Consider the following 23,949-nt stretch of genomic DNA (forward strand, 5'->3'; position numbering starts at 1 on the left):
TATGAGCATCCACGACCACGAGAAACATTCTGTCTTCGATTTGACCTGCGAAGTCGATGTGTATGCGCTGCCATGCCTCCTCTGGCCAACCCATGGATGAAGAGGTGCAAGTTGAGGTACGTTTCGAACCTTCTGACATGAGAAACATGTTTTCACTTTCTCCTCAATGCTTCCCTCCGATCCAGGCCACCAGAAGTAACTTAGTGCAATTTCCTTCATGCAAACCAAATACACTGCAACGCCGTGGTCTTAAACAGAACGAAACAGGGATAAACATACCTGTATTTGTCCAATAGAAACTCTCGTTTGCAACTGTTGGACTAATGATTACACCCTAGATCAGTTAGATGCAGGCAGTGTGCAAGGTGGTATTGAATGTGTCACTGTCTGTCCATGTGTCACTGTTTGCCAACTCAAATTTCTCTCTTGACTTGTGTGCACCTACGTTGTAAATGTTCATTCATAGGCCAGGTTGTAGCAACCTCATGATGGGTATAGGTAAAATATAGTAGCCTAAACCTATAGAAGTGTAGAAATGTGAAGTGTAGAAATATTTCAGAAATGTACTAACAATATTAGCAATTAACATTGTATTTTTGTGGTAACAATTAGTGGTCCAAGAAGAGCAACCAGAACAGCCAGGCCTCAGAGGCAGCACAGGACCAGGCTAAGATTCCCCACGAGGATGACTATTGCATACTTAAGTCCATAATATTTTTTAAATTATTTAATTTGGCCACTCAGTTAAAAACAAATTCTTATTTACAATGATGGCCAAGCCCGGACGATGCTGGGCCAATTGTGTGCCGCACTTTGGGACTCCCAATCACGGCCAGATGAACCAGGGACTGTAGTGACGCCTCTTGCACTGAGATGCAGTGCCTTAGACCGCTGCACCACTCTGGAGCCCCCTCTGTTCTTGGATCAATTTGAAATAAATAGTGTAAACAGTTAAAAATGTTCATACACAAGCCTATTAGGCTTTTGTATAATTCCACTACCAATGCCTGATGGACACTGTTTGATGGACACAAAATCATGCTAATGTCGACCATCTCTCCTGTCTCTAACACCCAACATGGCAGCAGAAACTGCCAAGTCTCCACTACAGAAGGATCTTTCCTCCACCTCTCAACCACAGGAGAAACCACATAAGCACTCCCTGTTGGTGAGGATGTTTTCAACAATCAACTGTTTCAAAGTCCTTCGGCAAGACCCTGTAGAGGAAGTCTAATTATACACTCATTAAATATCGCATTTACAGTATTTCATTATAGCTTTGGTCTTTACTATATATATTTTACATCTCATATCTTATCTAATTTCACACAGTGGTGAATATAACTGTGTAGGAGAGTTAAAAAGGTTATTCCATCAAACTTAAAATGATTAGAATAGTACACAACGCAGAACAGAACAACCTGGTTCGGGATCATTGGCCCAAGCCCGCGAACAGGAATATTCCAAGTTCAGACAGAAGGGGAGTCAGATTGCTATGATCGCCAGGAACTTTACTTTGGTGTCTATTTTTAATTGTTGCGCTACTGGTGCTGCCTGTTGATGTTAGGTAGGCAGCTACAGTAGCAGAATGACGTTAACATCTTTGGGTTTTGTTTCATTAAATGTATTTTTATTTAATCTGTGTGCTTGCGTCACCTACTAACACAGTACTACCCGTAGCTCCCGTTCTCCTCAGTCTGAGAAAACACTGAAAGGTATGTGTTTTAGATCACTCCTTTATAGAAGTCCATAACGTGAAATAAAACATCAAGGTTAATGCTGTATATATTGTTATAAGGGAGTGTGAGACAATTGAAATATGTAACTTTGACAGTGTTTTGTTATTAATATAGTTTACAGAGTGCTAAAAAGTGTTGTTCTTTGTGATGCAGACTAACCGCTAAGCAGCCGACTGGTGCTTGCGTTTTATTATGGGAGATGGAGTTTTGGCCCTCTAAGGTCTGAATGGGATAGAGGCGATTTCACGTTGTAGCTTGTTTGTGTTGGTGTTTTTGTACATGAGTTGTTGTATTTTGGTACTGTCAACACTGAAAGCACCTAGCAATGTATTGGGGGTGTTAGACAGGCTATGTGTTTGACCTTTCTTCATGCTCCTGTGTAGAACAACTGGTCAGATGGTGCATTGGAGACTGATGTGTTCCTGTCCTGTCTTTTCACAATACTATTGCAGGTATGGTTCTATTGTCTAAGAATTAAGATTATCCATGATTTTTTTATTAAGGACTGGTTATTATTTTATACATACATTATGGCTTTATGTATGAATGTGATTGTGTGAGTCTGAGAAAACAGTGAGAGAGAAAGAACAACCTGTCAGATGGTGCGTTGGAGACTGATGTGTTCCTTTCCTGTCTTTTCACTATATTATTGCAGATCAACATAAGCCAAAAAGACAGCCGTGGTGTCGCTCTTCATTTCTTGGTTCTCTTGTGGTACATATAAAGACCGCTACAACTGTCTGAAATGTGTTGCAACATTATAGTAATTCAGATTCATTATATTTGTAATCAAGCACAAATTTAAATCTTATACAGTAGGCTGTCAATTTGCTATCTGCCCCAAAACAGAACATGTTAAAATAAAGAGCAATCTTTTTATTGAATCAAATTGTATTCAATATATGGTTCAGTCATACAGTACATTTGCAAGCATCAGAATTCAGCTGCATTTTGCACATAAAATACAAATACGAAACTTGCAGCCAGCAAATCCCTGCCAGCCATGATTGTTCCCAAAGAAACGAACAGATATATTCAATTATGAATGTCAAAAATCATCAACAATTAAAATGGGATTATCCTTTTTTATGATTCAAAATTGCTCTTTTACATTTTTTGGAGAGCATACAAATGATGAAATCTAAACAAACATCCATAACAGGCTGTGTGTATCATAAATTATAAATGTTCATGCTAAAGTAGCATTTAACAAAAATAGAACAAACGTAATAAGGCAATTCATATTAATTCTGAGTCCAGCGTACATATCAGTAGCCTGGTCCCAGATCTGTTTGAGCTGTTCTGCCAACTCCTATGGTTGTTATCATGCCAAACCAACCATTGGAGTTGGCTAAAGAGCACAAACAGATTGGGGACCAGGCTCGTGTATCAGTAGGCACATGGGTATCATTTAAATGACCATGTTTGTTCATATTTACCCTCTGAAAATACTGAGTGACACCATGTTGAGGCCAGATGTACAGTTGGAACTGGTACAATGGTTTCACCTGTTCGTTTTCGAGAGATTTTCTTTTTAAAAAGGTAAAGAGACATTAAGAGAAAGAACAAGAGAATAAACAGAAAAGTAAATTAAGACAGTGTTGTGGTTTAGCTTTTAGCTTTGTATTTAGGTCTGTTTTCTTTTGATTGCCTTCTGAAAATGATAGGTGTAAATTTGTATTAATGCAAATGCTTCATATATCTGGCCCCAAGTCCTCTAGGCTGTCAGATTAATAGACAAATCATAACTGGCCAGCAAAGTAATGAAGGTTATTCCAGAAAAATAAGGCTTGCTTATTGCATAGTACAGTACTTCAACTCAGTTTTACCCCTCATGTGATGGCTGTGTCCAGATATGGGGGAACTGGGACACATTTACTGACTTTACAGTACCTGCAAAGGCACTCCGGGCCTTCTTTGTATGTGTATAAGCAATGACATCTACAGTAAGGCAATCTCAGAGTGCATCCGAATCTGACTTCAGTGTGTGAAGACTGACCTCTTTAGTACATCAAATGCAATTTCCCTGCCAACACTTACTCTGAAATATATCATATGGACCACTTTGATAGACCCCCTAATGGCTGAATATGTCCGGATTTCTGTATCTTAACATGGTTAGGATGAATACTGGGGTGAATACACAGTTAAATGACCATAGGTGTACAGTAAGTTGAGTGTGTGTGGAGATGTGTTGAGTGGGGGTGAGTACTTCAGTCAGTGATAGGACAGTGAGAAGCAGTGAGGAAGAACCAACACTGCACCTTGTTGAGGAATACAAGTTCATCCCTGTATGGGTAATAAACGGTGAAGCACCAATAGTTTACATTGAGTCCACAGGACTCCTCCTAGATCAATTGGAAACCTGCTGCAGGAGAGGAGGATCACAGCATTTCCTCCATCTCTGCAGGATCAGGCGGTGGAGGGAGGGGCCGGAGGGTCAAGGGTCAGGGTTCAGTTATCAGCTGACCCCTCCTACTGCCTCTCCGTCCTTCTCCAGCTCCTCCTGGATCTCATCACTGTTCCCTGAGTCGCTGCTCGCCACCGAGCTGAATGATGGAGACTTCCTATATCAGAGGGAGGAAATAAGGAAGATGTCAGTCATATCCTCTATGATTAGGCCTACTGTATTGACAGAGCATGTCCAGAATTACTTGACTAGACTAGTGCTTAATAACGTGAGGAGAAACAACTAACAAAGTCTTTGATGGTACAAAAAACAACAATTAAATAAAATGGAGACTGATTAATGTTGACTTTTCGGCATCAAATGGAAAAATGCCCCATTGCATTGAAATGGCATTGTTTCTCATCATGTGTGGAGAAAGAGGCGTGTCTGACCTGCCATTGCCCCCTGAACCCTTAATGAGTCTTCTGCAGGTCTCCATCTGCACATCCAGTCCTCTCTTCATAGAACACATCTCCATGTACTCCTGTAGGTGACGGTTCATATCACTCTTAGCTGTAGCCAACTCATACTGGGGGGGAGAGGGAAAATCAGAGAGGTGGGAGAGGAGGAGTGAAAGAGAGAAGGAGGTGAATGGTGTAAGAGTCAGAGCAAAAGAGTGGGAGGAGATGTGAGAGGGTGAGTCAGAGGGGATCGAAAGGAGAAACAGGTTGGGGGGTAAATATGGACTGTAGCCAAATATTAATAACAATGAATGACTAACACACAGGAGAGTGAGTCACACAACATTAACTATGACCTCTGTTCTCTTGATCTCCCACCTCTATTTGCCCCATGGTCTCCTGGTACTCCTTCTCTCGGTTCTGGAAAAGCATCTCAGTCTCGTCGATCAGGCTGCCCAGACTGCCATCTTGAGAGGCCTATCAATCCACAACAGACCCATTTAAACGATGTGTACTGTAGCAACATTGAAAATACAGTAGTAGACTTAACTTTGCAAGTTTCAATGTCACATGCACAAGTACAGTGAAATGCCTTTCTTGCAAACTCAAAACACAACAATGCAATAATAAAATAAAATAGCAGTTGGGTCGGAGCTTGCAAAACAGCGGCCATCCAGTACGGCGCCATCTTTTTTGCAGCTTGGAGACTTGCTCTATCTACAATAAGCAATTTTGTACAGTTGACATTCGTACAGTTATAGAATGTAGATGGATCGGTAAGGTAAATAAACATTGGTCGAACACACAATTAAACAGCACACAATTAGACAATAAATAATAAAATAAATAATTACACAGTTGTATTGACATATATTTCCTTTACATTCTCTGAGGCCAGTCAGAATAAAGGCCTTACAGCACTAGGGCATGAGGTGATTAAATCATCAACAGACAACTGACTTTCTTTTTTGTTGAAGTTCCCAGACAATGCTTTTGGATGAACAGTAGGGGGCAGCACTAACCTGCCCAGGGCCTTCCCCTTGTCCTTCTGCTGCAGCACAGGCACCTGCAGTAGCGCTGGCTGCAGCACAGGGGGTGTTGTAGTTGGCGAAGTCCTCCCAGAGGAGCAGTGTCTCCCCATTCTCCTCCCAAGCCAGGCTGTCACAGTCGTCATCAAAGTCAAACGTCTCCCTCCTGGTGACAAAGGAATTATCATCTATGCAAGTTCTGCATACAAGAGAGGGATGGAGAAGTGGGGAGAGGGAGGGACAGAGAAAAAGAGAGGAGACATGAAGGTGGAAAGGGAGGGGAGAAAAGAGAGAAGACAAAAAGGGAAGGGGGAAACCAAACCGAAAGACATGCACATTTGAAAAGGGTTGCAAAATGAAGAGGACAGGGAAGAGAAAGAAAACAAACAGACAGACAGTGACTGACAGACAGATGAAAACATGACACAGTAACAAAGCACACATGAAACTGACTAGGAGATGCTATCTAACGAGACACACTACAGTGGGGATATAATTCAAAGAATCATATTGTATGGCTCAAACCACAGTTATTTGGATAACATTTTGACCTTAGTCCTTGAACTAAACCAGGTCAAAATCGACATGTTCCGGATCAACGGCAAAGATCCAGCACTCATTAGCAATTTAGGCAAAACAGGAAGTTACATAACACAGGTCAAAGGTTGGGCCACTCACAACTGGTTGAGCATGCGTTTCATCTCGTCTGTGATGTTGAGTGACCCTACGACGTGCTCCTCTTCATCCTCCTCTCCCCCACCAGACTCAGCTTCCATCTCTGGACTTCTCTCCTCACAAACAGCCTTACGCTCTTTCTTCCTGCACGACGCAGCACCAGCCCCCTGTGGGAAACACACCACACACTAGTTAACCTACTACACATGTGTGAAGGGGAGTGAGAGTGTGTGTGTGTATGTAAAATACAGAATTTCATGGACATCTTTATTCCTTCATATGGAATGGCCCAATATACTGGTGTTTATCACTACCATACATAAACAAACATACAGTACCAGTCAAAAGTTTTCTACATTGTAGAATAATACTGAAGACATCAACACTATGAAATAACACATGGAATCCTGTAGTAATGAAAAAAAGTGTTAAACAAATCAAAGTATTTTATATTTGAGATTCTTCAAAGTAGCCACCCTTTGCCTTGATGACAGCTTTGCACACTCTTGGCATTCTCTCAACCGGCTTCATGAGGTAGTCGCCTGGAATGCATTTCATTTAACAACTGTGGCTTGTTAAAAGTTAATTTGTGGAATTTCTTTCCTTAATGTGTTTGAGCCAATCAGTTGTGTTGTGACAAAGTAGGGGTGGAATACAGATGATTGCCCTGTTCGGTAAAAGATTTCCCTGGGTGGAGGGCTTTTAGCGGGTGGAATAGTGGGGGTCAATTGGAGGTTTACTTAGTAGCAATGCAAATATCATGGTACAGCTATATAGACACTCAATCATCGTATAACTTTTTAATGGTACGTTTACAAACATATATTTTGATGAACAGAATTGAAACTTGTGTATCATTGTGGTAAGTGGTGAAATAAGTATAGCCAGTTATAATTGTAATGGCTTAGCAGATAATAAGAAAAGACGATCAGTATTTACCTGGCTAAAAGAGAAGGAATATAATATCTATTGTTTACAGGAAACTCATTCAACAATTTTAGATGAAGTTTTGTGGAAAAACTACTGGGGGGGCAAAATATATTTCTCTCATGGGCAAAAAATTTAAACGGGGTGATGACATTAATTAATAATAATTTTGATCCATATGTGCAAATTGTCCAAACAGATCATCAAGGTAGATAGATTATATTAAATATGTTATTGGATAATAAACAGATATGACTTATTAACCTATACAGTCCAAATAATGATGATCCAAGCTTCTTTGAAAATAAGAATTTATCAACTCTACAAGCAACACTAGACTCTATTATTATGGTGAGAGATTTTAATACGGTCTTAAATACCTCTATGGACCATAAAGGAAATCACACTACAAACCATCAACCTCAGGCACTTAAGGAAATCATGAATGTCATGGATATATTGGAATTAGTGGATATATGGAGGCTTAAATGTCCTGACCTTGTGAGATATACATGGCGGAGGCTTAATCAAGCTAGTCGTCTTGATTATTTTCTTATGACATTCTCTCTCGCACCAAAAGTAAAAAAAAAAATGTTGATAGGGGACAGAATACAGTCGGAGCATCACATAATTGGCAAATATATTACTGTTATTGGAAATTTAATCAAAGCCTACTGGATGATATATGATGTTTATAACTAGGACAGAAAGATTTATAACTGACTTTTTCCGACATAACATAGGTACAGCAGATCCCCTTATTGTATGGGACAATTTTAAATGCGCCTTTTTAGAGGCCATGCAATTCAGTACTCATCTATAAAACAAAAGTAATTTAGAGCAAAAGAGTCCATATTAACAAAGGAAATGTAATGACTAACAGTACAGATAGCAATAAAAATTGTACCATAGAAGCACAGAATAAGTTAGAGAAAAAACAAAAAGAAATGGAGGAATTTATTCAAGAAAGATCCAGTGTAATATATTATAAAAATAAAGCAAACTGGATAGAAAATGGGGAAAAATGTCCAACCGCCGTGTCTTTGTGAGACACAGAGTAGGTGAACGGATGATCTCCGCAAGTGTGGTTCCCACCGTAAAGCATGAAGGAGGTATGATGGTGTGGGGGTGCTTTGCTGGTGACACTGTCTGTGATTTATTTAGAATTCAAGGCACACTTAACCAGCATGTCTATAACAGCATTCTGCAGCAACACGCCATCCCATCTGGTTTGCGCTTAGTGGGGCTATCATTTGTTTTTCAACAGGACAATGACCCAACACACCTCCAGGCTGTGTACGGGCTATTTGACCAATAAGGACAGTGATGGAGTGCTGCACCAGATGAACTGGCCTCCACAATCACCCGACCTCAACCCAATTGAGATGGTTTGGGATGAGTTGGACCGCAGAGTGAAGGAAAAGCAGCCAACAAGTGCTCAGCATATGAAAACTCCTTCAAGACTGTTGGAAAAGTATTCCAGGTGAAGCTGGTTGAGAGAATGCCAAGAGTGTACAAAGCTTTCATCAAGGCAAAGTGTGGCTATTTTGAAGAATCTCAAATATAATATATAAACATTTTTGTGGTTACTAAATGATTCCATATGTGTTATTTCATAGTTTTCATGTCTTCCCTATTATTATACAATGCAGAAAATAGTAAAAATAAAGAAAAACCTTTGAATGTGTAGGTGTGTCCAAACTTTTGACTGGTGCTGTATCTATTTACCTTGCTCTCTGGGGTTGCTCTGGAGGGGCTCATGTGGGGACTCATGTTGAACATCTTGCTCATGTCTTCGGAGTTGCGTTGATGGGCCACATCACATAGTTTGGCCGTGATGTCAATGCGTCTGCAGATATCCATGTCCACCTTCATGGCCTTCTCCTGGATCGCGGTGTCCAATTCTGACATTTCCTAAAGGATGGAGTTGGTTTATTGTCAGTCAGATAATATCCATGAGCTGTGTCAATTCTTACATTTGCTTAATACTGTCAGTATGAGAGAGTATCGTTTTACGAGGCAACATTTTCCTATTACGTAGTTAAATCTAGTTTTAAGGCTATGACTTGCACTTTTAAAGTAATAAACTAACTGAAAAGGCACTTAAAAAGGTGTCATTGTTTGACAATAAATAAATGAACTTAAAAGGGTTAAGAAGTCACTGGAACGGGCCAAGAGTCATTGTGTGTGAAACAGCAGTCTGGGCAGGTTTTGGCTAGTCTGTGAGTGTAACTACTCCAGACCGAGTGTGTGGAGCGTTCATTAGAAGGCTGGCCAAAACCACAGGGCCTCAAAGAACGGCGAGGCTGTGTGAGGTGTGCCATAAGGGTTTCTCATCTCACTGCTACTCGACCTGTCTGTCGGCCTGTCTGTCTGTCGGCCTGCCTGTCTGTCGGCCTGTTTGTCATTCTCTCGCTCGGTGTCTGTTTGTCCGTCTGTCCGTTGGTCCAACCGCCCATCTGTCTGTCTGTCTTTCTGTGCAACTAACTTAGCTCCCACCATTTCCAAAGGAATTTCTTGGCCTCAGTGTTCAAGGGAGAGTGTCTATGTGATGTATGATAAAATGGGTTGTGAGCATTCTGACTGCCAGGCTATACAGCTGAGAGTGGCCACATGCATCAGTAACAAAACAGATGGGGGGATGGATGAAATAAAATATACAAGTACGTTGGTTGAGTGGTAATAAATGTGTAATGAAAAAATATATATAAACAGTGTCAAAAAGTTTTATTAAAGCAACTTACAGCAAGTTCAACCAGTCCGCACAATTTAAAGTTGGTTGGGTGTTTCTAGTTTAAATGAAGCACACACACTATTAAGTGATTACTTTGTACTTACCATTTTACCATGCCATTTCTGTGTAAATAGGAGAATAAGGGATGGTAAATAAAGCCTCAGCATCATTACTTACATTATCGGTCATGAGGCTCTTGAAGACCCCCAGCTCTGTCTTGAGTCTCTCCACCTTGTCAGTGAGCTCCCCCTGAACCACCTCAGACTCCTGGGCACTCTGGAGAGGGCAGACCATGGAACACACAGCCACATCACACTCTACATCTAATCTACTGACACACCACGGCTCAATATCAAATCAAATGTATTTATGAAGCCCTTTTTACATCAGCAGATGTCACAAAGATCTATACAGAAACCCAGCCTAAAACAGCAAGCAATGCAGATGTAGAGGCACAATAAACTCTTACACGTTTATGAATAACCATGCACTAATTCTAAACCCCTGAAGGAGTTCATTCCATGTTTATCCCTTGTTTTCATTTCGAAAATGTGTCTTAAAACATTTTGAAAACATTACAATTAAATTCCTATTGCAACAGTGTCCCTTTCTCAAGAAAAAGTCTGCATAACATGTTGAAAAGTAATTTTATTACTCTACAATCCACTATTTTGATGCATCACAGAAACAATGTCAAAGTGGATTGAGTTCTGGGTTTTGGGCCAAGAGCTCCAATAAAAGTCATCTGGAATTCTGCTAGCGGGAAACAGTTGAAACATAGCTAGTCAGTGTGAGTCAGTGCTATTGGCTTTTAAAATTTGTTATATGAGTAACGCGTTTCAGTCTTTAGGGGTTATAAGACACAGTAACACACCCAGCATTGGTTCCCACTGACTAACATGTACACAGCGGGACTAAAGCATCTGAACGCAACCTGTCCCCACCCATATCTATTTTCTATCATTAACTTTCCCATTCTGTTTTTGTAAAACAACATTCAGACACACAGTACACATTTTAGTGATTTAGCAGGCACTCTTATCCAGAGCAACTTACAGTAGTGAGTGGATACATTTCCTCCATACGAGTCCCCCGTGGGAATCAAACCCACAAACCTGGCGTTGCAAGCACCCTGCTCTACCAACTGAGCCACACGGGATACACATGTCAGAGGCATCCGAAGATAACAAGTTATCACAATTCCTGAATAGGTAACTTACTGGCAGTCATGCAAAACACCCACAAACATGACAGAGTAGAGCTGTTCCTGCATCGGGTCCAAAAAGTTGGAGGACAATCAGACCCAGACCTGAACAGACCCTATCATTAAAAAAAAGAGGGACCAGGACACGAATGGACCCAATAACAATCAGACATAGACCCGTCTAGACCAGACCAAATTTAGACCTGAGTGACATTTAAAACAAATATATTATCCAAGTTGCTCTTCTGGTTAACGAAAAGGTCTTTATATTTTGGCTAGGCCTTCTATAAAGAAATAAATCCCTTATTAGTGTAAAATAAATATGCTATATTCTATGCAGAGCCGTGGTCGGGTCCACTCGGGTCTATAGTTACATAGATCCAAGACCCAATGACAATCAAACTGGACCCAACCCAGGCCTGAGGGAAAGTTAGAATTTTGAACCTGGGTATTTGGCTTCAGGTGGACCTGTGAAGACCTCTAACACAGAGGCTGAGCCTGCATCCCAAGAATCTGTATTTTTTCCCGGAGTGCACTTTTTCACTTCCTTTCATGGATTGTCCCTTTATGGACAATGCCTTTTGAACTTTGGATTTGAAAGGAAATGACTGGTATAAGAAATATGTTGGAAACTCCCTTTAGTCCAGCCCACGCCTAGATACTTCAGGAGAAAAGACACAGTACTGGGATGCAGTGAGCTAGAAGAGGGAGTGTGGTGTGGGTATGATGATTTAAGATGGCAGAGATGTGCTCTCACCTCCTGAAGTGTCTCCACCATGGCCTCCATCTGCTGGCGCTTAGACAGCTCCTCCTCCCATCTGGAACACATCACACACAGGCACACACAGACACACATGTTTTTTTACTATCCTTGTAGGGACCAAACAATTTATTCCCATTCAAAATCATTTTTCCCTACCCCAATTCTAACCTTAACCCTAATTGTAACAATAGCTCTACCCTAAAATAGCCTTATTTCCTTGTGGGGACCACCAAAATACCAGAAATCCTCACAAAGATAGTAAAACTAAAAACACACAGGCAGAGTTGCAAAGAAAAAGCCACATCTCAGACTGGCCAATAAAAATAAAAGATGGGCAAAAGAACATAGACGCTGGACAGAGGAACTCTGCCTAGAAGGCCAGCATCCCGGAGTCGCCTCTTCACTGTTGACGTTGAGACTGGTGTTTCAATGCATGGCATTGACTTCATTTTTCAAAACAAGAATAGACTGATGAGTTTCAGAAGAAAGTGCTTTGTTTCTGGCCATTTTTAAGTCTGTAATCGAACCCACAAATGCTGATGCTCCAGATACTCAACTAGTCTAAAGGCCAGTTTTATTTCTTCTTTAATTAACACAACTGCTAACATAATTGAAAAAGGGTTTTCTAATGATCAGACTTTTAAAATAATAAACTTGGATTAGCTAACACAACGTGCCATTGGAGCACAGGAGTGATGGTTGCTGATAATGGGCCTACGTAGATATTGCATAAAACATTTTTAGCCGTTTCCAGCTTCAATAGTCTTTTACAACATGAACAATGTCTACACTGTATTTCTGATCAATTTTATGTTATTTTAATGGACAAAAAAAAGGTATTTTTCTTTCGAAGTGACCCCAAACTTTTGAATGGTAGTGTATGCTTTTATATCAGTCTAAGCCCTGTATGGACAGTGATAACAGCAGCTTAATTAGAGACTTAGAGAGAGAGATATAAAAGCCTTTAGGGTCACTAAGCAAATATCATTGGACTGTTCTATATGCTATAACCATTTACCACCCTGTGGGCACAGATTACTTACAGCGATTGGGAGAATAAAAGTGAAAAGGTGTGGTTAGTTGAACTGTAGTTACCCAATGCCAACGTTTGATTCAATGTTCTTAAACACTTTATTTGAATGTTTCAACATAATGCCCTCATAAACGTCACTTGCTAGACATTCATCCTTGGATACTCAAACAAATAGAGAACAGTGGCTCTCTTTCGAGGAATGCTACAAAGTGGACAAGGAAAAGAGCACAATCTCACTGACAACACTGTTGACTCAATGGCCGAACAATACTTTGAAGCATCAGGAGAGGGGTTGCCACTGCCACATATGCTAATGACACAAGAATAGCCAAGAATCACCTATTGATTCAATTACATCAGTGTGTTGTTACAGTCTAAAATGGACTTCAGATTATCTCTCTCTCTTTCTCATTTACACATCAATTAGGTTTAATCTACGGCCAAGAAATAATTATATATCAGATTATATACACAGACCTTTATCAGTTTAATAATGACTCGTTCTTCTGGAGAGCAGAGCCATAGTTAGATAGCTGTTTACTCTGTTAATACGTATATAGTCAGACTGTGACTGAGATTCACCCCTGTATCGTCTTACTCTTCGCTTCCCGAGGCTTCTGACCAAAATCGAAAAACCTTGGGGCTAAATTTAGAGGATGTACAGTATCTAATCCAAAAGCACCAAGGCTGTTTTTAACTTGTCAACCTGGAATTGCTTACTTATACATGCCATTTAGCAGACATTTTTTTCCAAAGCGACTTATTATCACACATTCATACATTTTTATATGGGTGGCCCAAGAGGGTATTTAACCCACAATCCGCTATGCTCTACCAACTGAGCTATACAGTTCCACCATGCTAATTTAGCAAAGGCTTTTTGACTTCAATGGTACAGTTTCATATACCATCTTCAAAGAAGGTGTTACTATTAACACAAAATTAAGCTAATAGTTTTCTTTTTGATCTTCAAAGTTGCCTTTGGGGATTTCATGCTAGAGGGTACTTTTTTTGCCACTTTTGCCAGCAGATTTTGAGTGGTCAGTTAAAACAATGTTCTGCTCCAGGCTACTGATTTTCAAAGGTATAAAAAAAAGACAGGAAGTCTTGACGAACTGTAGCAATGAAAGGGGATGTCATTGTCTAGAAAAAGCAGCACCTTATAACTAAGAGCCGTAATGTTTTACTGCCACCCATCCACTCACTCTTCCTTAGTATGTAAGCTAGCTTGGTCAAAACTGTAGTTCAAAAAAGGTACAAGCTTCAGCACAAGCTAAGCTGATATGACAATCAGAAACATTCATTATCAAAGTAGATGGAACGTGATATAAAGCATTCTACTGATAGAATATCCCGGACAGATCTCTTTTCCCCTTTTAATGTACTTGGTGACTCACAAAGACACCAAAATAGGATAGGGGTTGAATTTAGAAGTGCACTCTCCATCTCTCTCTCTGCTGAACGGCTTGGGGCAGGGAGCAGAGGGGGGTGGTTACACAGGCAGACAACAATCCCATTAGGAGGCAGGTCCTTGTGCCAGGATGCAGTGCTGGCTAGACTCCCCTGACAGTGGCAAAACAACAACACACCCATCCCTAATACCACCATCCATGGATAAGGATGGGACATTGGTGGGTTAGAATGGTGAAGGTGGTGGTGACTCTTAAAGCCACAATCTGTAATATTTCCATCCGCTAATTGATCATGTCAACCAATAAAATATAGGCTACACCTTTTTGGAGAAATATGGGATTAATTCCGAGGAAGCAGTCATCAGATAGTTTGTATGGGGTGTTATAGTAACCAGGTCAGAGGTCCCTATGTGGTCCCTGATCAGGGTCTCGTTCAATAGGGATACATTTTTAAACAGAGTGAAATGGGGTGAAACACAGTGAAACATTCCAATTCAGTTGCTTGAAAGTGTTGAGGCCATTTGAATCCTGATGAATATCAACAAGCTTCATTCATTTTTTTTAAATTCAAGGGTACCACATCAAGTTTAAAAAAAAAAGTTGAACTTTGAACCTGAAATTCACTGGTCACAGGCTGCCAATTCCACTCCAATGCCTTTTTTTCAAATAATAAGTTGCTGACCATACAAACCTAATATTGGTAGCAGTCATAACAACACTTTGTAATCCAGGTCAGCTCATTCTTTCAGTGTTCTTTCTTTTTAAAACACAGCCTTCTCTGATTGTTGAAACAATGGGCCCTTGTTAAAGCCTCACAAAGTTAACGAGTGGAACACACCATAACTCTGAAGTACATGCGGCCCCAAAACTTCAAGCAATCAAATGTGAATGAAGCCCTAGTTAATAAATTAATAAATATATGCCATTTAGAAATCATGTTCAGTTTGGCACGTCATATGACAATGGTTTGATAGCCCATACAGTTATGTCAGAAATGAGATTGATGAATGCCGATGATGTATAATAGCTAGTATTCCACAATCCAGGTTTATGAATTGGACCTTTATCCTGGTTACTCTTATTGACGGGCGCTTTGAGAGAAATCGACCATGAACACTCATTGGTAAATTAGGTTTGAATTGTCAGAAGCACACAGAAGGAAAATAAGATGCCCCTCTTTCATAATATCTTACGTTTTTACCGTCGAGGACCAATTTGCAAACAAATGTTTTATTTAATACTTTTAAGTGCTGTCCTCTGGGAATACAATGTACATCTTGTTGTCTTGGTCTAAATGTTTTTACCCAAATAAATTATATTCAATTCAACGTGGTTAATCCACCTCAGTGTGTCTGTGTCTCTCTAATACTTTAATAAATAGATATTATTTGAAATATAAACATGTGCATTACATTGGTACGGGAATTCCAACCCAGAGATAAATAACCCTGACAATGCATTCCACTGGAGAACGACAGGGCAAGGAGCACTTGAGCCCAACAGAGACAGATGGGATACTCCTGCAATGGTCCTACTCTGGCCTCCATTGGGTTGGGTCTTGTCCTATAGCGTTATATTATTCCACACCGATCAGAGGAAGCATGGGTCAGTGTGGAGTGAAACAACATGCGACTAAACCTGTATGAGTGACAAAGTCAAATACCTGTTGTACAATATTTACTGCCATTCTGGGTGCTACTTCACTCACCTGTTCTGTGCATGCAGACATTTGCATATTCTACGGTTCAGAATCTGACAAAACTTGTTGAGTACAGCAGCACATTTCCCACTGGCGCACCTTGCATTTGTTTGTTTCCTTACCGATTATAATAACTTTGTATGTGTGTGTTCATGCAACAGTAAGTACCTTATTAATGCACAACTTTATTACCCAATGAGACAAGGACAATACCAGCCGGACAAACCTTCCCCTAACCCGGACGACGCTGGACCAATTGTGCGTCGCCTTATTGATCCCAGGATCTGTAGTGACGCCTCAAGCACTGCGCCACTCGGGAGGCAACTCTAGATTTCTGACATACTCATATTATTATTATTAGATTTCTTTCGCACACTCTAGTGCTTAAACAAGTTAAGCTATTAACACAAAACCAACTTCCAAATGTGTGGACTGCCCCAACTTAGATTGCATGATAATTTTTTGGTTTTTGAGCATTTATACTTTTTGTACTACACCAATATTTAAAAGTGCCATAGACTTACAGTTCCTTCAGAAAGTATTCACACCCCTTGAATTTTAACACATTAAGTTGTGTTATATTTCAAATGGATTGAGATTTGGTGTCACAGGCCTACACACAATACTCCATAATGTCAAAGTGGGATTATGTTTTTAGAAATTTGTACAAATTAATAAAATAATGAAAAGCTGAAATGTCTTCAGTCAATATGTATTCAATCCCTTTGTTATGGCAAGCCTAAATAAGTTCAGGAGTAAACATAATAAGTTGCATGGACACTGTGTGCAATAATAGTGTTTAAGATGATTTTTTAATGACTATCTCTGTAGCCCACACAATTATCTGTAAGGTCCATCAGTCGAGCAGTAAATTTCAAATACAGATTCAACCACAAAGACCAGGGAGGTTTTCAAAGGCCTCGCAAAGAAGGGCACCTACTGGTAGACGGGTAGAAATAACAAAGCAGACATTGAATATCCCTTTGCGCATGGTGAAGTTATTAATTACACTTTGGATGGTGTATCAATACACCCAGTCACTACAAAGATAAAGGTGTCCTTCCTAACTCAGTTGCCGGAGAGGAAGGAATTTCACCAATGGTGACTTTAAAACAGTTACAGAGTTTAATGGCTGTGATAGGAGAAAACTGAGGATGGAGCAACAATATTGTAGTTACTCCACAATATTAACCCAAATGACAGAGTGAAAAGAAGGAAGCCTGTACATAATATAAATATTCCAAAACATGCATCCTGTTAGCAATAAGGAACTAAAGTAAAACTGCAAAAAATGTGGCAAAGAAATTAACTTCATGTCATGAATACAAAGTGTGATGTTTGGGGCAAATCCAACACAACACATCACTGAGCACCACTCTTCATATTTTCAAGCATGGTGGTGGCTGCATCATGTTATGGCTATGCTTGTCATCGAAAGGACAAGGGAGTTTTTTAGGATAAAAATAAACGGAATAAAGCTCAAGCACAGGCAAAATCCAAGATGAAAACCTGGTTCAGTCTGCTTTCCAACAGACACTGGGAGACAAATTCACCTTTCAGCAGGACAATAACCTACAACAGGTGAAAGCTTTGATCCCTTACGGATGTCACTTGTTAAATCCACTTAATTCAGTGTAGGTAAAGGGGAAGAGACAGGTTAAATAAGGATTTTTAAGACTTGAGACAATTGAGACATGGATTGTGTATGTGTGCCATTCAGAGTATGAATGTGCAAGACAAAATATTTAAGTGCCTTTGAACGGGGTATGGTAGGACATTCAGCCAACTTGACAAAGGACAACTCACCAAAAGTCATTCTTAAACCGTTTAAGCTATCCTAACTTCCAATTCTTAAACACTTTGATCAACTATATCTATAAATATTTGCATAAATTATTATCGTCACGCCTGCTCCCGCTTCCCCTCTCTGGCACTCGAGGGCGCCAGGCTACCCTTCACACACAAGTGTTCCCTTTATTTTTTTAAGCAGTGTATATATATATATATATATATGTATTTTTTATGTATTTTTTCTCTTTTCTTTTTCTTCTTCATATTTTCAAACAGTACATTTATATTTTCCAACAGGGCTATACATTTGGGTGAGGTTTTTTTCCCTCGCCTGAGTAGCCTCGTTTCACTGTCAAAATGGCGCCAAAAGAAATGGCAGCAGTTTTACGGCGCCCAACCTACGGCAATTGCTCGGCCTCTGACCACGAGGCACTACAGAGGGTAGTGTGTACGGCCCGGTACATCACTGGGGCTAAGCTGCCTGCCATCCAGCACCTCTACACCAAGCGATGTCAGAGGAAGGCCCTAAAAATTGTCAAAGACCCCAGCCACCCCAGTCATAGACTGTTCTCTCTACTACCGCATGGCAAGCAGTACCGGAGTGCCAAGTCTCGGACAAAAAGGCTTCTCAACAGTTTTTTACCCCAAAGCCATAAGACTCCTGAACAGGTCATCAAATGGCTACCCGGACTATTTGCATTGTGTGCCTCCCCCAACCCCTCTTTTTACGCTGCTGCTACTCACAGTTTATCATATATGCATAGTCACTTTAACTATACATTCATGTACATACTACCTCAGTTGGGCCGACCAACCATTGCCGTCATTGAAAATAAGAATTTGTTCATAACTGACTTGCCTAGTTAAATAAAGGTAAAATAAAATAAATATCTGCATTGTGTCCCGCCACCCGCCAACCCCTCTTTTACGCTACTGCTACTCTCTTTTCATCATATATGTATAGTCACATATATGCATAGTAACCATATCTACATGTACATACTACCTCAATCAGCCTGACTAACCGGTATCTGTATGTATCCTCGCTACTTTTATAGCCTGTCTATTTACTGTTGTTTTATTTCTTTACCTACCTATTGTTCACCTAATACCTTTTTTTGCACTATTGGTTAGAGCCTGTAAGTAAGCATTTCACTGTAAGGTCTACCTACACCTGTTGTATTTGGCGCATTTGATTCGATTTGAAAATAAAATGAAACCATCTAGTGTTCAGCGAAATAACAATGTAAAATACAGGTAGCCTAGTTAAATAATTAACATCCAATCACATTAACCGTTACTCTCTCGCAGGAATTCCACCAAGTCCGTATGTAGCCAAACATAGCTGCTGCTCATTCCGTTTGCTTGAAAATTGATAAATGGTTAAAAAAAGTAAGGCCCGCATCCATAGAGACACATACCAGCTCTACTGGTGGTACTGCTACTACCAGCAGTACTACACCTGCACCTGTTGACGACACAAGTTGTTCTGCTTCCACGAGCACATCCAATGCTAGCATCAGTAATTCTACATTTGTTGTTAGCCCAGCTAGCATGGACACTGACAGTTGTGAATCGGATGCAGCCGAAGAGCTACTTACCCCTTACAAGGGAAAGCACTGAACAACAGACAGGGACGTTGGACCATCGAAGAGGCGCAAATATGATGAGAACTACATTGATTTGGGGTTCACTTGTATTGGGAGTCGTGCCTTTCCTCAGCCACAGTGCAAAAGTACTATCACAACTGGATGAAACAAGGGGCTAAAATCGTCTTATAGGGTGATCTACCAAGTGGCTAGGACAGGCAAGCCCCATACTATTGTGGAGGATTTAATTCTTCCTGCTGCCGCGGATATGACTGGGACAATGCTGGGGGAAAAGGCAAAAACAAAACTATACAGACAATGACTTCATCAAACAACACTGTTTCAAGCCGCATCAGTGACATGGCAGGAGATGTTTTGAAAGAATTGCTGCTTCGCATACAAGCCAGTGAATTCTATGCATTACAGCTGGATGAGTCAACAGACATGGCGGGCCTGGCACAGCTCCTGGTATATGTCTGTTACATTTATGGTTGTCAATTATGGTTTGCAGAAGACATTCTCTTCTGCAAACCACTGGAAACCAGGACAACAGGAGAGGATATTTTTAAAGTGCTGGACAGCTTTGTGACACCAAATGGACTTTGGTGGTCAAGATGCGTTGGTATCTGTACTGATGGCGCAAAAGCCATGAGAGGGAGACATAGTGGAGTGGTAACGCGCGTGAAAGCAGTTGCTCCCGATGCCACTTGGGTACACTGCAGCATCCACCGAGAGGCTCTTGCTGCCATAAGAATGCCTGACAGCTTGAAAGATGTTTTGGACACTACAGTGAAAATGGATAACCTTGTTAAAGGAAGGCCCCTGAACTCTCGTGAATTTTCTGCACTATGCAATGATATGGGCAGCGACCATGTAACGCTTTTCCAACATACGGAAGTGCGCTGGTTATCAAGGGGCAAAGTATTGACAGGTTTTTTTAAAATTGAGAGCCGAGCTTAAAGTTCTTTTACTGGCTATAATTTTAACATGTCTGACCGCTTGCATGATGACGAGTTTCTCACACGACTGGCCTAACTGGGTGATGTTTTTTCCTCACCTGAATGATCTTAATCTAGGATTACAGGGACTCTCCGCAACTATATTCAATATGCAGGACAAAATTGAGGCTATGATTAAGAAGTTGGAGCTCTTCTATGTCTGCATTAACAAGGACAACACACAGGTCTTTCCATCATTGTATGATTTTTTTGTGTGTAAATGAACTCAAGCTTACGGACAATGTCAAATGTTATATAGCGAAGCACCTCAGTGAGTTGGGTGCGCAATTACACAGGTACTTTGCCAAAACGGATGACACAAACAACTGGATTCGTTATCCCTTTCATGCACTGCCTCGTCCACTTACCGATATCTGAACAAGAGAACCTCATCGAAATTGCAACAAGTGGTTCTGTGAAAAGTGAATTTAATCAGAAGCTACTGCCAGATTTCTGGATTGGGCTGTGCTCAGAGTATCCTGCTTGGCAAATCGTGCTGTTAAGACACTGATGCCCTTTGCAACCATGTGCCTATGTGAGAGTGGATTCTCTGTGCTCTGGTCCTATAAGAGCTCTTTGTCGCTTCCCACGAGCCAGGTTGTGACAAACTCACACTCATTCTTATGTTTAATTAATGTATCGTATAGTGTGTGTGTGACAGGCTTACAATGATGGCAAAAAAACAACATTTGAGAGTGCGCTGACCCCGGTGCTAGAGGGGGTACAGCTGGAGGTTAAATGTTTGAAGGGGTACGGGACTATAACAAGTTTAGGAAACACTGTTCTAGTACATTGTGATGTAATGGCATGGGTAAGAAATGACCGATTCAACCCTTCGAGGCACTAGTCATTACTGTTCAAAACTGAGTGTAGAAACACTCAAGTTACAAAAGTTACAGCTGGAGTGGGCTGGAAGGGTCTTCAACCTCTTGACAAGATCACTAGATGTTGTAAGGTAACAAATCGGCCTTATTTCAGAAAGCAAAGAACATCCTGCACTTCACTCTCACAAATCCCTTGCACCCATAACAATGAGACACACTTACATTGGATTCCTGACAATGCCATCTCACTTCTGACACCAGTGTAGTAAATTCAAAGGGTAGCCCAACCAGAACTTGAACCTGGGTCCCTGCGACCATCAGCCCAACACCTTAAGCATTAGATCAAGGGGCTGCAACTTCTGAACACAATGTTTCTAGAATTTGTATGTTAATATAATGCAACCAATAACTTGTCAACAACCTATCAACAACTTCTCACCAAGTTCAACAAGGTCAACGAGTTCCTCAACAATCTGTCAAATAAGTAAAAACAACATTTGTCAGACACTTGGATAAGATTGTGAGATGCCTTGTTCTGAATTACTTGATTGATTGTATCTTTGCATAAGTTTGCTTGACAACTTAAAAATTGAAAGTGTTAATTGAAAGTGACATCACTTACTTTTTTCTGTATTCGTCTCTATCTCTCTTGATTTTAGCCAACACATTGTACAGGGCTCGCAGTTCAGGGGTGACGGTATCGACTTGAACTCCAACATCAACACCATCCGCCTGCATCCATGACACCCCGGGGCTGTGGAGCCTAGTCTCGAGTCGGTCCCCAAACCTCGTGTGGGTAAAGTTCCATATCGTACCTGGTGGGCTTACCCGTGGCTGGTACCCAGCCAGAGACAGGTCCAAAGAGCCCGTTTGGGTTGTTTGTTCACGGCTAAAGTAGGCTCTGTAGCGGGATTGCTCTAATGCTTGCTGTAGTTGATTTTCTAACAACGTGTTTCTACGCTCCAATTCATGAACTTTAGCTAGGAAACATCGAAATCGCAGGTTAAGTGTTTTCAAGGCATGAATATTGGAACCCAAATCGTTCCGTAGAGCACTAGACACCCTAGCACTAGTACCTGACGCTGGCGTTCCAACGGGGACCCCAGCGGCACCCGGAGATTGCGAACCCTCAGCAAGAGCAATCGAATTCATCATTTCGTTTGCGTTAAATGGGCAACACATTAAATAAAAAATCGCCACGGTATTTCGAGGGGCTTAACTGGTCAACTTCAATTAGCCTGCTACTACTAGGCCTACTGTATTTTTCACCCGCGCCCTGCGGTAAAAATAGGCCAGCCCTCCACAATGCGGTCGGCGATGATGTGATTCTTTGAAATGAGCTTATGCGACTACAAATCTCGCAACCATTGCTGTGAACGCCATGTCATTGTGTCATCTTGGACAGTGTAGGAATGTAAACTCGACATAAAGATTAACGCCGTATGTCACCTTCTTCATGATGCTCTTGTTGACGGCGAATGCATCTCCACGCAAAACAGTTAAGGACGCTATTTATCCCCAGGCTATGTAGCCTGCGCACCTTCTGAACGCGCACCTTCTCTGTATTGCTGCTGATATGTTAACTAGTTTTTGCAAAGTCATTCGCCTTCATTCATTTCTCCTGCGCCGCCCATCCTTTTGATAGAGTCGTCCCAGTGAGCTGCCGAATACGCCTGAAATCAAGGCTCTGTCCCTATTACTGGTATTATGTTACAGCCAAATGAAAACACCCTACAATGCTACGCCCCACCCGCCCGTCAGCTTACTTGCCTTAATATTCTGAAATAAATGTGTGTTTCTTTTTTAGAAAGATATGTTTAGAACATGCCCATTCAAGCTCATCTAACTTTAGATTTCCTAACGAACCAGAAAATCAATAGTTATTTCTGATTGTTTATCAAAGTTATCTGGTCAACTCATTTATCCTGCTATGTAATGTATGTATGTATGTATGTATGTATGTATGTATGTATGTATGTATGTATGTATGTATGTATGTATGTATGTATGTACAGTGCGTTCGGAAAGTATTCAGACCCCTTCCCCTTTTCCACATTTTGTTATAGCCTTATTCTAAAATTGTTTAAATAAAAACATGTTCCTCATCAATCTACCCACAATGCCCCATAATGACAAAGCGAAACAGGTTGACATTTTTTCAAATGTATATAAAAAAACATAAGTACCTTATTTACATAAGTATTCAGACCCTTTGCTATGAGACTCGACATTTAGCTCAGGTGCATCCTGTTTCCATTGATCATCCTTGAGATGTTTCTACAACTTGATTGGAGTCCACCTGTGGTAAATTTAATTGATTGGACATGATTTGGAAAGGCACACAGGTGTCTATATAAGGTCCCACAGTTGACAGTGCATGTCAGAGGAAAAACCAAGCCATGAGGTCGAAGGAATTGTCCGTAGAGCGCCGAGACAGGATCTTGTCGAGGCACAGATCTGGGGAAGGGTACCAAAACATTTATGCAGCATTGAAGGTCCCCAATAACACAATGGCCTCCATCATTCTTAAATGGATTGATGAGGGGAAAAAATATTTAATCCATTTTAGAAAAAGGCTGTAATGTAACAAAATGTGGGAAAAGTAAAAGGGTTTGAATACTTTCCGAATGCATTGTATACCCATCTGGGGAGATTTGCTGAGCTAATGCTGTAGGCCTACTGG

The 23,949-nt window shown here is 40.8% G+C and overlaps 1 protein-coding gene across 2 annotated transcripts; it reads right to left on the reverse strand.

The window, feature by feature from the left end:
• Positions 1-2,590: 2,590 nt before the first annotated feature.
• On the reverse strand, positions 2,591-23,005 carry LOC112222083 (intermediate filament family orphan 2-like). 2 transcript variants are annotated; one of them, XM_024384677.2, is made up of 9 exons: positions 21,889-23,005; positions 11,915-11,975; positions 10,131-10,229; positions 8,948-9,133; positions 6,296-6,459; positions 5,612-5,816; positions 4,968-5,066; positions 4,581-4,717; positions 2,591-4,306 (listed from the first exon to the last, which is right to left on the reverse strand). In XM_024384677.2, the coding sequence occupies exons 1-9, from the start codon at positions 22,446-22,448 to the stop codon at positions 4,201-4,203; spliced, it is 1,617 nt and encodes a 538-aa protein (XP_024240445.1). In that variant the 5' UTR covers positions 22,449-23,005; the 3' UTR covers positions 2,591-4,200. The 2 variants fall into 2 exon arrangements, with proteins under 2 accessions (XP_024240445.1, XP_024240446.1); XM_024384678.2 differs by having other exon boundaries at positions 5,612-5,783; positions 21,889-23,003.
• Between the last annotated feature and the right edge of the window lie 944 nt (positions 23,006-23,949).

Source organism: Oncorhynchus tshawytscha, linkage group LG22 (genome assembly GCF_018296145.1).
Source record: "Oncorhynchus tshawytscha isolate Ot180627B linkage group LG22, Otsh_v2.0, whole genome shotgun sequence".
Classification (NCBI taxonomy): Eukaryota; Metazoa; Chordata; class Actinopteri; order Salmoniformes; family Salmonidae; genus Oncorhynchus; species Oncorhynchus tshawytscha.